We start from the raw sequence: 14502 nt of genomic DNA, 5'->3' as shown, positions 1-14502 counted from the left end.
ATTTTGCTTAAGTATATTCTACTTTTTTTTTCTTGTAATATTACCTTTTGTAATCTTATGTTTTAATATATTAATTTTTGATTTTGTAAATTTTTTTTTTTAATGATACTTAAACCGGTATCACCAATGCAAACATATTTACTAGGAGTATCATAAAGAATCTCAAATAATAAACAAACATTATAAATAATACTAAAAAATTCCTAATGATACTATATGGGTATCACCCATGTACATGCTCTAAGAGCTTCCATTTTAGACATGTGTTTTCAATTATATATATTTATAAAGAACACATCATATGTTTCAAGAGTAGAAGAAATTATTGAAAAACAATTTACCTCATTTTTTTGAAACAGAAGACCTAAAGACCTCCGAATATTGTACATGCATGAGAGTACGACAACACGAAGCAGTGGATCAAGAACTCAGAACGCCAAAAGAAAGACTGATACGGCAACTCTACTAGAATTTGCACGAGTTGAGATTAGGGTTACTTGGCTGTCTTCCGAGTAAGAATCACCGGAGAGAAGAGATAACAGAGAGATATGATGCGAGAGCTTTACTTGGAGACTGATTCCTATCAGGGATACATCGGATCTCGATACACATCGGAGGAGGAGATTCCTGAGACGCCGGCAGCAATAGAGGTAGGTGTGGTGGCGGATTTGAAACGGTGAGGAGTAGTGGAAGAGGTGGAGGAGGACGAAGAAGGTGGGTGATAAGATCGAGTAATAGTATGGGCTCTGTGTGGGCTTTATCAAATAATGGTTTATGTTTAGTTAAGGCCTTTTATGAGTTGTATTTTTTTTTTTGGTCAAATTATGAGTTGTATTCAAGTTAAGCTTCTCCTTCATAGAAACCAGTATCAAAGAATAATGAATGATTTATTTTTTTTTTCTCTTTTTCTCTTTTATGAAACCTACTTAGTAGATCTGTTTATTTTAGGTATCAATCATGACGTGAAATAGTGGATACATGTAATTTGGATCATTGATATTAATCTACAAAATTAATATCTAAACAGAAAACACGGGTATATCTAAATCTCTCATTTATTAGAAAAATGTTAATTCACAAACAGATAATTATTTTAAAAGAAATAATTATATTTATAGAATTCATAAACATATAAAACATATATTTCCAAAAAGTATAAAATAACAAACTTAGACTTAACTCTTACTATTAAAAATATTTATAAAATTTTAGTAATATTATAAAATACTAATAAAACGGATATTTATGAGTCAGGTAGTAGGGAAACTGATCAGGAAACAGGAAGGTTATTTAAAATTATATTAATACCTAATACTCGATTCTTATCTACGGGTAATATAATTTTAATAACTTTTACCCATCTTAAGGAAACATATGCCTTTTTTTCGAGACGGGTACGAATCGGATAACAGATCGAATACATGTAACGAATACAATGCCCAACCCTATTATGCTATACAAAAATACAAATACGAACAAAACTCCACACGAATTTTCAATTAAATAGTATAATTTGTTTTTTAAATATGATATACTACGCTTATCTATATTAAATAATATAATCTTTTATTATAGATATACACCAAACTTATCCTCACAAAACCCAACTATTTTTTATACAAACTATACACAAATACATATTTTATCGACCGATTCATTTGTTTACCATACCAATATATTCAATCATGTAATATGTCACATATAATCTATTTTTATTTTTTAATAGTCATCCCAAATTTAAATTGATATACACACATTCAAAACCTATATAACATAAGTTTTATACTCAAAATTTTGTATGTTAATAAAACTCGCACGTACGTGCGGATCCGGATCTAGTTTACTTTTAAATAACGTAACTACAACTAAAAGATCCTAAGAGATTAACGTTCATAAAAAGATGCCCATCCTATATTTTCATATTGAAGATGAGAATTTTTCTTTTTCAACCTACTCACCGAAAATGACGTGCTTAGTATAAAACTCTTAATGATATGTCGGTTTCGGTGTTAAGCTTCAATATATACAAGACACAATATCTTATGACGTTTTTTTTTTTTTTTTGCCTAAATATTATGACATTTTTTTTTTCCCCCAGTTTGTTTATTTAGATCTACTCCATATATAATAGTTGATGAAAAGAAATTATACACGTAAATAGAATTGAAAAACACGTTAATATATGGAGAGACGCCCACATGATGGTGGGCTGGTGGCTTTGTGGGTCCAGGGTGGTTAGGTGCAATTCTCTCTTCCTCCATGGTTCGACTTCTCCTGTTGTTATCAATATTATTGTGGGAAGTCCGTCGGTTGTGCTTTGGTCCAATTGGTTTATCTGATAGTCAGAAATGCAGGCGGCCTGACTACCACCTGACACTTAATCGGAAGGCATTCCAAACTCAGGATAGGCACAGTGGTAGCCCGTAAAGGCCTAACCGTTAACACGGTACACTAGTCCACTATGTAGCATCTTGGTGCGTTCCTACCGGGACCGACCAGATAGCCGATAGATTTTATAAAAAAAAATATATATATATTCGGAGACGACTTTAATTTGTAGCGCCATTAGTTTGGTAGCACTAGATCGACAATAAACTAATTAAACAATATACCAACTTGAGTTTAATTCGTCAAAGAGACAGCTACACAAATAAATCAATCAATAGGCGTAAACTAACTCACAATACATGCCTCAACACGATATATATATATATATATATATATATATATATCCGTGTAGGTAGGGCCGGCGCAGAGGGCAAGCCACCGAAGCCACCGATTAGGGCTTCAAAATTTGAGGGTATTTTTATCTAAAAATTTGTTAACTTTTTTTATATACAACTAGATCATCACCCGTACTTTAGTACGGGTTAAATTTTATTTATTATAAAATTTATATAATATATATTAGAACTAAGTTTTAAAATATTATAATAGTAAGTGAAAAAATATTAATTTTGTTGTCAGTCCCTATATACAATATTAGAATAAATATAGATTTTTTTCTATAATACTCAATTATGGATAATTTTTTTTTAAGATATGAAAACGGAAAATAATTTTATTTTTTAAAAAGTAATATTTTTTGAACAATGAGTTAATTTATGTTAACAACCACAAAATAGGATTGCATATATTTCAGTTAGATCAAAAATTAAAATATCATAAATAAATCGCATATAAAACATAGATTATTTTGAATTAATTAAAAAAATTAGGTATTATTTAGAATTAATTTAGAAAATTCTTTTTCAATTCATAATTCTTCGGTTGTTGAAATAGAGATTTGTTTGAGCTAATCTAATTACAGAATTTGTTTGAGATTTATAATTACGGAATTTACCAATTATTCGCATAATCGAATATGTTATAAACATATATTTAGTATATAATCATACCAAAATCAACCCGTGCGTGGAGTCTATATTTTTATTTTAGAATCTCAATATTTCATTTTAAAATATTGCGTGCACAATCTCTTATTCGTTAATTCTAAAATTGATTTCGGAATCAAATTTTCAAATATTTAGAGGTGTCAAACCATATTTAAATGTTCTACACTATTTTTAAATATTCCAAATTAAAATCTTTAATTTTTTTTTGTAGTTTATAAAATTATGAATTTCAAAAAACAAATTATATGAAATTAAATATAACTATTCAAATAGTTATAAGGATCAAAACTCATTTAATCATATAATATATTATATTTAATCCGCTACCTATTATAAATATTTTTCAAAATAATCAAATTAGAGTATTTATAATTTTTTAACTTTTTGAACTATTAAGTATTGATGATTTTTTGAAATTTATTATTAACTTTTTGAAATTTATTCTCTAAAAATATCAAGTAAAACTGATTTTAAATGTTGCAAATTAAAATATTTAAATTTTTATTGTAGTATATAAAATTATACATTTCAAAAAAATAAATGTATGAAATCGAATATAAATATTCAAATTCTGACCTGTTGCTCGGTCGGAATTTTTGTTGACTTTATTTTTGTGTAAAAAAATATATTACTCAAGTCTTAATTTTTGACCCGTTTAATTGTTTCCTTTATAGATTGAACAATTTATATGCGTTTTTAAAAATTCAAATCTTGGCATATGCAGAAAAAAATTTACATTTTTATTTATTATGTAGATAATATGATGATTTATTTGTTTCATATTAATATAATCATATAAAGTTGAGAGGTGAAGTTTAATGATTAATAACAAATTAATATGGTAAGTTAGATATCAAATCTTATATGTTCATTTTGATTGGTCATTTAAAAAAAAATAATAACATATTTTCGTTTTATAATTTAATTAAATTAATTAAATGACATGAATTAGTATTTTACTTGTTTATCCTTAATAAATTAAATGAAATTTGTTCTAAAAGAAGATTTTTGTAATGGCATTCTTAAGTAAATTCTTACAAAAGGGAAGGTTAGTTAAGGGTATCTTATAAAGTGTACTCCCCAAATAATAGTATAGGATAATTTTTGTAGGGCCTTTTAAAAATATTGTGGGCTTTTAGAGACAACTACAACATTATTTTAATGGTAAAAATTTAATTTAAAAGAATTTTTTTTTTTTATGAGCTTTAATTTTGCTTAGGGCACCCAAATTTACCGGGCCGGCACTGCGTGTAGGATACATATTATTCCTTTCTATCAAGCTTTTTCAAATTTATAGGTATATGGACTCAATTTTATCGCCTCTACACGTTGTATTAGTGTTTTTTTTTTCCTCCTAGTGTTGTATATATTTAGGTCATGCGTGAGCGGTGAGAGTAGTTTAGGTTGGTGGAATGTCACGATGACATTCATCTTTTGACCTTATCAATTCTATTAGCGGTTCCTAACATGGAAATTCACGTACACATGATACGAAAACTGTTACGTTTTGTCACTTTGTCAATATTTCTACGCATATTATATATATATATATATATATATATATATATATATATATATATATATATATATATCTATATATATCTACTTCGTATATTTCACAAAAAAACGTATTTTAGACTTTCTAGGGGTTGTTAAAATATTTAACAGTTTATTCAGGGTATGGAAGGAATATTGACACAACATTATTCGAAATTTTAATAATAAATATATTCAGACCAAAATATATTAATTAGCCTCCAAAATATATAAAAACAGGATATTTTAACCATTTAAGGCATTTATAGTGGTCAGCCATTATTGATATAACAAAAGGATTTTGTAGTTAACTATGATACATTGTAACACATTTGAATTTTGTGGCAGACTAGCGATGATTTTCTGAATGTCGTAATAGCTAATTAACAATTACCTGTTTCACATCAATTGTTACTTGTAAAATAACTGTCATTAACGACCGAAGAAATCATCGGTAATAGCTACTAATAAAATGCACCAGTTAAATATTTGATAGGAAAAAACAGCATAGGCATTTTTACTTTATGTTTATTTTTGAATTAAAAGTATTATTATGTAAAACAAAGAAAGAATAAAGTTTTTTTTTATTAAATCTTGGAATAAAAGTACACCAATTTTGTCATAAATATCTCCGGCAAAACTTTAAAGATAATGGAGCCACACTATGTCACATGATCGATCAATGCTCTAATCCGCAATAGGTGCTTACCCTATGTACATGGATGTCTAAACGGAATTTAGGCGGACGAGAGTTCTAACTTATTTATATATATATACAATTTGTTTCGTTATATATGGAGTAACAAAACTAACATTGCTTAAAATAAAATAAAAACTTGATAGTGGTTTAGCATAGTTTTAGATTTAAAACTTGGGTAAACTCTTAAGAACAGATTTGTAGTGCATTCTAGAATATATATATTATCAGATTGTACATATAATCCGGTTTATTCTCTTTGGTTAAGTTAATCTAGAGATTGTATACGGTTTAGTTGGTAGAGTGTATAGAGTATAAATACATACTTGTAACTAACTTTCACGATTGAGAAAGATAATTCATTTTCACAAGATACTCTTTGTTCTCAAACTCTATTATGGTATCAGAGCATTTTCTTGCACAAATCTGGTGATTTCACCTTCGATTCTTCAGATTCTTCAACAATCTCACCGATTAATCGCTTCTATCTTCTTCGATTGTCATTCCGCGACCTCGAATTTGGCAAAAATGGTGAAGAAAGGAGGAAAACTGAGAAATCGCAGTGTTACGCCTGACGATGAAGGAATTGCAGTTAAATCTGCTCGCGATTCGGAGTTTCTTGAAGATCCGAAGTATGCGACGATGAAGCAGCAACTTTCTCAAAGATTGGAAGCATCTGATGGTCGAGGATCGTCGTCGAAACCTTCTGAATCCTTCTATAATCCTTTGACTCTCCATAATTCCGATCATCCAGGTTTATCGATCGTTGCTCACACTCTTGATGGAACTAATTACAACAGTTGGTCTATAGCTATGAGGATTAGTCTAGATGCGAAAAATAAACTCGGATTTGTTGACGGATCTCTTTTAAGGCCACCTGAGAATGATTCTAGTTTTCGTATCTAGAGTAGATGCAACAGCATGGTGAAATCATGGATTCTTAATGTTGTGAATAAGGAGATCTATGACAGTATATTGTATTATGAAGATGCTGTTGAAATGTGGGATGATTTGTTTACTCATTTCAGAGTTAATAATCTGCCAAGGAAATATCAGCTAGAACAAGCTGTGATGACTCTTAAGCAGGGACAGCTTGATTTGTCTACATACTTCACGAAGAAGAAGACATTGTGGGAGCAGTTGTCTAACACTAAGTCTCGCAGTGTGAAGAAATGTGATTGTGATCAAGTGAAAGAACTGTTAGAAGAAGCAGAAACCAGTCGGATTATTCAGTTTTTGATGGGATTGAGTGATGATTTCAACAATATACGAAGTCACATTCTCACAATGAAGCCACGACCGGGATTGAATAAAATCTACAATATGTTGGATCAAGATGAGAGTCAGAGACTTGTTGGAGGTGCTTCTAGACCTTTATCCAACCCTTCTGCTTTCCAGACTCAAGTTGTGCTTACAGAACAGAACCATATCCTTATGGCACAAGGCTCTAATCAGAAAGCCAAGTGTTCTCACTGTAATAGGATGGGTCACACTGTTGATAAGTGTTACAAAGTTCATGGATATCCTCCAGGGCATCCCCGAGCCAAGAAGAACAATTATGTTGGTAGCACTAATCTGACTAGCTCTACTCTGACTAGCACAGATACTCTTGAGGATTCTAAGGAAAATCATCGTGAAGAGGTAAATGATAATATGTCAAAAGATCACATCCAGCAGATGATCTCATACTTAAGTTCCAAGCTTCAGTCTCCTAGTATCACTTCATGTCCTGATAAAGCTATAGCCTCGACTTCAACTTCTGTACCTTCTATCTCACAGATATCTGGTACTTTCCTTTCTCTCTATGATTGTATTTACTATGACATGTTGACATCTTCTATACCTCATGAAACTGAGTTGTCTCTTAAAGCTTGGGTTATAGATTCAGGGGCTAGTCACCATGTTACTCATCAAAGGGAACTTTATCTAGAATATAAAGCCTTAGATAGAACTTATGTTAGACTCCCCAATGGTCAGACAGTCAAAATAGAGGGAACAGGCTATATTCAACTCACTGATGCTTTACTTCTCTACAATGTTTTGTATATTCCTGCATTTAAATTCAATTTGTTGAGTGTTAGTGTTATTACAAAATCATTGAAGTCTAAAGTCAGTTTTACTTCTGATGCATATGTCATTCAAGATCTTACACAGGAATTGATGCTTGGAAATGGTAGTCAAGTTGCCAACCTTTATGTTCTAAACTTGGATAAATCTCTTGTTAATGTGTCTTGTTCTGCATTTCCAGGTAAGTCTGTCTGTTATAGTTCAAAAGATGATTCAGATATGTGGCATAGACGTTTAGGGCATCCTTCTCTAGCTAAACTTGAATCCTTATCTGATGTTCTTTTGTTATCAAAGACTAAAATCAATAAAGCTGATCATCATTGTCGTATTTGCCATTTATCTAAACAGAAACATCTTCCCTTTAAATCTTTGAATCACATTCGTGAAAATCCTTTTGAATTGGTTCACATTGATACATGGGGTCCTTTTTCTGTTCCTACTGTTGATGGTTATCGATATTTTTTTACTATAGTTGATGATTTTAGTCGTGCTACCTGGTTATATATGCTTAAACAAAAATCTGATGTTTTAGAAATTTTTCCTGGTTTTGTCAATATGGTTGAAACTCAATATGACACTAAAGTTTTCTGTTAGATCTGATAATGCGCATGAATTGAAATTTCATAAATTTTACATGTCAAAAGGCATTAAATCTTTTCATTCATGTCCTGAAACACCTGAGCAAAACTCTGTGGTTGAAAGAAAGCATCAGCACCTGTTGAATGTAGCTAGGGCTCTTATGTTTCAATCTGGGGTTCCTTTAGAGTATTGGGGTGATTGTGTTTTAACTGCGGTCTTTCTTATTAATAGATTGCCTTCTCCTGTCATTGACAACAAAACACCTTATGAAAAGTTAACATCTAAGATCCCAGAATATCATGCTCTTAAAGCTTTTGGTTGTCTGTGCTACTGTTCTACTTCCACTAAGTCTAGAAATAAGTTTAAACCTAGAGCTAAAGCCTGTATTTTCTTGGGATATCCATCAGGTTATAAGGGTTACAAGCTACTAGATATAGAGACATACTCAGTTTCAATTTCTAGACATGTTATATTCTATGAGGATATTTTTCCTTTTGCATCATCTACTATCCCGGATGATACAAAACATTTCTTTCCTCATATTTCTCTCCCTGCACCAAACACTGATGGACATTTGCCTCTAGTGCAACCATCCTCTGATGCTCCTCACAATATTGATGAGTCATCTTCTTTAATTTCTGTTCCTTCTGAACTTAAATCTACTAGGCAGAGAAAACTGCCTTCCCATTTGCAGGACTTTCATTGCTATAATAGTACTCCTACTAATACTAATCTCCCTACAAAGACTTCTCCTTATCCATTAGCAAATTATATATCTTATACTTTATTATCTGAGCCTTTCAATGCCTTCATTAATATCATCACAAATACTACTATACCGCGAAAATATTCAGAGGCTAGGCTGGACAGGGAATGGAATGATGCTATGAGAAAGGAAATTGGAGCTTTTGTGAGAACTGAAACCTGGAGTGTTTGTGATTTACCTCTTGGTAAGGTAGCTGTTGGCTGCAAATGGGTTTTCACCATTAAATACCATGCTGATGGAAGCATAGAAAGATTTAAGGCGCGTTTGGTGGCAAAAGGGTATACTCAGCAAGAGGGAATAGATTTCATTGATACTTTCTCTCCAGTAGCTAAGATGGCTACTGTGAAACTCATTCTTTCTCTCGCACCGAAAATGCTTTGGTCCTTACATCAATTGGATATTTCAAATGCATTTTTAAACGGTGACCTTACTGAGGAAATATACATGCAATTGCCTCCTGGTTATGCTGAAATACAAGGAGAAGAGGTTCCTCTTGGTGCAGTATGTCGTCTACACAAATCGATTTATGGTCTTAAGAAAGCCTCTCGTCAGTGGTTTATCAAGTTTTCAACGACCTTGGTGAGTTTTGGTTTTGCTAAGTGTCATGGAGATCATACTCTTTTTGTGAAAGAATCTGCAGGCAACTTCTTGGTGGTGATTGTTTATGTTGATGACATACTTATTGCCAGCACTAATGATTCTGCAGTTACTGAATTGAAAGTTCAACTTAGTTCTGCATTTCAATTGAGAGATCTTGGTCCTCCTCAGTTTTTTGTTGGCATTGAGATTGCAAGAACTTCTGAAGGAATCTCTCTTTGTCAGAGAAAATATGTTCTGGATTTGTTGGCTGTTACTGGTTTTTCTTATTGCAAACCTTCTTCAATACCTATGGAGCCTAACCAGAAACTTTCTCAAGATAGTGGTGTTCTTATTGCTGATTCAAAACAGTATCGTCGTCTTCTTGGCAAACTTCAATATTTGTATCTTACCAGACCAGATATAACCTTTGCAGTGTCTAAACTTGCACAATATTCAGCTGCTCCAAGAGATGTTCATCTTCAGGCTCTTCACAAAATTTTAAGATACTTGAAGGGAACTATTGGTCAAGGCTTATTCTATGGAGCTGATGCTAATTTTACTCTGCGTGGATTCTCAGATTCTGACTGGGGCACTTGTCCAGATTCTCGACGATGTGTAACTGGTTTTGCTATTTTTCTTGGTGATTCCTTGATTTCTTGGCGTTCTAAGAAGCAGGATGTGGTTTCTATGAGTTCAGCAGAAGCTGAATACAGAGCCATGAGTGTTGCAACTAAGGAAATCATTTGGCTGGGATATATATTAACAGCTCTTAAGGTTCCTTTCACTCCTCCTGCATACTTGTATTGTGATAATGAGGCTGCTCTACATATTGCTAGCAATTCTGTTTTCCATGAAAGGACAAAGCACATTGAATTCGACTGTCACAAAGTCAGAGAAGCCATTGAAGCTGGTGTTCTTAAGACCATGTTTGTCAGAACTGATAACCAGTTGGCTGACATGCTCACTAAACCTCTATATCCGGGTCTTTTCAAAGCAAACATTAGCAAGCTTGGAGTTCTCAATATCTATGAAGCTCAAGCTTGAGGGGGGCTATCAGATTGTACATATAATCCGGTTTATTCTCTTTGGTTAAGTTAATCTAGAGATTGTATACGGTTTAGTTGGTAGAGTGTATAGAGTATAAATACATACTTGTAACTAACTTTCACGATTGAGAAAGATAATTCATTTTCACAAGATACTCTTTGTTCTCAAACTCTATTATATATATATATATATATATATATTTTTTTTTCTTCTAAAAACTTTTATTAATCAATTGGTATTACAATATCAATTACAAAACCATTACAAAACTTCATAAAGCAATTTTTTACATAAGCAAAATTATGTGCCATATACTGAAGATGACAAAAATGAAGAAATGAATTTGACGATGCTTTCATTCGATAAGCCTTACTCGCTATCATGTTGTTAAACATGTTCTGTACCTTCTTCATATACCATCTTGCTCGAATGTGATATGTATGTCTTATTGGCCTTCGTTGTTTGAAACTCCACATCACATAGAAAGAACCCGTTGCTCCTGGAATAAGTTTTGAAAAATCGACAATCCGATACCAATTAGTCCGTTTCGGTGTCATAATGCGCATTAGAAAGTTTGACTTCATACTAGTGTAATCCCATCTTGTTATACGTCTCACATCAAAGAGCTCGTTGGCGATCTTCACGATAAATGCCTCCAATGTAATTTCGGGATCCCATATGCGTCCCATGCCGTAAGTTTGCATCAAAACGCGGTCAATTATTGCCGCCATACCGAAAAGGCTGGACATGCCCAGAAAAACACCGTGAATGAACATCATCATCGCACGGACAATCACGCTTCTTTGAAGAGGAACGAAAACCCTAACATCGAGAATCAAAGTGGCGTTGGCTATTGATGTAGAGACCCAAACTTGAGACAAACTCAACCATGGATTTGTTAACAATAACATCCTCATATCCAGATCGCCATGTCCTACGCTGTCAGACAAACCCATCACCAAAACCCTATCACTGAAACTGCCATACGAAACCATTTCGGATGAGAAAGGACCAAGCAAGAGAAATTGAAGATTTGGTGATAATCGCACAAACAATCGCTTCTCCGATTGAGATTTATATGGAAAACTTAAACTACAAAAGAAAAGAGAACAGAAGAGTAAAAGGAAAAGTACGGCCGACGTTGGGAGAAGATAACGAAAAGTAAAAGTGTTTCTCTGTTAAAGGTCGCCTTCTTTGTCGTTGGGAGAGAAACGGTTACGAACAAGTTCAATTGCTTTTTTTACAAAATTACTTAATAGTGCATTCTAGAATATTAAACATAAACATAGTTGAATTTGATGCTCTTGTTACGTGGATTTCCACACATGGCCTTTTTGGGACATTTTGATTTTCCACGTCTCAGTCTTTCACACGCCTACATATGTGATGCGTGATTAGTCAATTTCTTTATTAAATTACTCTTGTTTGTTTGTCTGTCACAATTCTCCGTATTTCCTTAAAGAGAAAGAAAGTAAAAATTTAATCACCGATTGAGTTTTTTTTTTTCAATCAAGAGTTTTAATGATGGAGTCATTGGAGTGAGTTTTTCTTGAACTTTTGTTGTTGTCGTTGTTGTTATGGTAATTGATTCTTGTTCCATCGATATAACACATAACATGAGATGATGAAAACTCTTTATTTTGTTTGGTAAAAAACCATGAGAACTCTTTTTAATACAAAACTATAAATTATACGTGTAGCATGTTTGAAAACTATATTATCACTAAGATCAATAGATCTCTTTAGAGTTTTGACAAAAAAAATAAAGAAATATATATATTTTTTTGGATATTTTTATCGACTTGCCCAGTTTTCACATGATAACACATGAACCTTCGTCTCATATGCATGTGCCTCCTTTTACTAATCTAAGATTGCATTCAAAGTAATCAGCCTCCATGTCACTGTCACCATTTAAAGTTTTTCCCCATTCCTTTTTCATTATTACACACATTATATTTGTCAGAGATTATTAATGTGAGGAATTCATATTTTGACAATTGCATCCATTTATATATACATTTTTGCAACACTTTATGAAATAAATCTTCAAGTTACAACTTATTTACAAAGAATGCCATTGACATTAATTATTATCAATTAATTAAGATTCTTAATTACTAGCATTTCTTTATCTAATCAATTCTAATTACTTAAGAAAAGGAGAAATCTTAGGGCATTATTTTTTTTTTTTCGGCAAAATCAAACTTCATTAAGATCAAAGAGTTATTACAAAGACATATACAGAATTACTGTAAAGTTATTACATACGCAAATGTATGTGCCATACACTAAGAAAAATACAGCAGAAGGGAGTTTGACGATGTTTTCCGTAGAGTAGTCTTACTCGCTAACCGATCATAAGATCGGTTATTGTCTAACTTCATATTTTATTTCTCTTTGTATGCAGCAACTTGTGGCTGAAACTTTTTTTTAACAAAACGTAGCATTAAACCCGATGTGCCCAGAACTAATTCTGAAATGTAGACACGGTGGCACCAAATCTTCCGTACCAAGGTCTTTCTAAAATATTTTGACGTCTCTGTAACTCTCTTCAACAAAACCACATATAGTTTTATTGTATTATGCCAAGTACCCGACCCTCTCGTGTTAATAGGTTCCCATCTAAACATCGCCGATGCATCTCTCATCCACCAAATCTGCTCAATACTAATCAAATCTTCTCGCCAATATTTGATCAAAACCACACAAAACCTCAACATCTCCATCCAACATAAGCCAAATTGGTGCATCCATAATTCCATCACATAAACAATATAAGCATGAACGGGAGCAACAAATTGGTTAGATTGGAGAAGTGATCTCACATCATCAAAACCAATATTGATATCTCTAGTTTTGAATTGCAGCAATGTTTCCTTGATACTAAAAGAAATAAACAACAAAGGAAAAAGAATAATAGCACCGATGCAGAGAATTATTAATCTCTTTGAGCAAGGCATAAATGAGATACCAATCTCCAACACGAGCATCACATGACTTCCGTATATATAACTAGTACATAGTTTGGACTTCCATATATATGACTTCCGTATACACGACTTCAATATTCCACCACCTTCAATTTTGTAATTCAGATCTCCTGGATCCCATATCTGGGTTTGAAAATCCTTTATCGATTTAGAGAAATTGAAGTCATGGTCATGGTCTCGATGGTGTTGGAGACCAAAGGAATCTGAATTGAAACAAAGGAAGCCGCCTGGATTTATCCTTAGCGGAAAGACACCGATATTGTTCCGACACCTTTGCCGGATTTTGATCGGAAATACGAACTCTCGACACGAGAGAAAGACGATGAGATATTGAATCAATAACAGAGATCAGATAGCCATAAGAATCACTTTGCCGATGTTATTGATATATACAGAACAAGAAACTTGAAAACTAACGCAAATAGAAGAAGGATCCGACCGACGCCAGAGAAGCCGACGCCGGCCGGGATCGAAGAATAACGAAGCGGTTTTGCCTGAAAAGGTGGCTTTGGAGAAATCGCCAAAACAAGAGAGAAAACGGTTAAATTAAAAACGAATGACGGGATGCATTCTATGCATTCTTAGGGCATTATTAATATTATACTTTATTGAAAGATAAATATTATAGTTATTTAAAATTTATTAAACGTTTAGAATATTTAACGGAAAAAATGTTTAGAATATATATAATATGTGAAATCTATAAAAATTAAATAATCATTTGAAAGAAAATTTTAAATTGATTTGAATTATAAATATTTTAATAAAAGTATTATTCAAACAAAAAATAATGTTTAATAAAAGTATTATTCAAACAAAAAAATAATGTTTTATTATGACGGA

The 14502-nt window shown here is 32.4% G+C and overlaps 1 protein-coding gene across 1 annotated transcript; it reads right to left on the bottom strand.

The window, feature by feature from the left end:
* Positions 1-10881: 10881 nt before the first annotated feature.
* Positions 10882-11945, bottom strand: LOC9329204. Its single transcript, XM_021014424.1, has one exon. The coding sequence runs from the start codon at positions 11659-11661 to the stop codon at positions 10891-10893; it is 771 nt and encodes a 256-aa protein (XP_020870083.1). The 5' UTR covers positions 11662-11945; the 3' UTR covers positions 10882-10890.
* Positions 11946-14502: the final 2557 nt, after the last annotated feature.

Source organism: Arabidopsis lyrata (genome assembly GCF_000004255.2).
Source record: "Arabidopsis lyrata subsp. lyrata unplaced genomic scaffold ARALYscaffold_1, whole genome shotgun sequence".
Taxonomy (NCBI): domain Eukaryota; kingdom Viridiplantae; phylum Streptophyta; class Magnoliopsida; order Brassicales; family Brassicaceae; genus Arabidopsis; species Arabidopsis lyrata.
Note: the sequence above shows the minus strand (reverse complement) of the source record. Positions and strands in the feature narration are given on the sequence as shown.

Coding starts and splice junctions, on each gene's coding strand:
- LOC9329204 (XM_021014424.1), bottom strand. CDS start 11,661: ATGGTTTCGTATGGCAGTTTCAGTGATAGGGTTTTGGTGATGGGTTTG.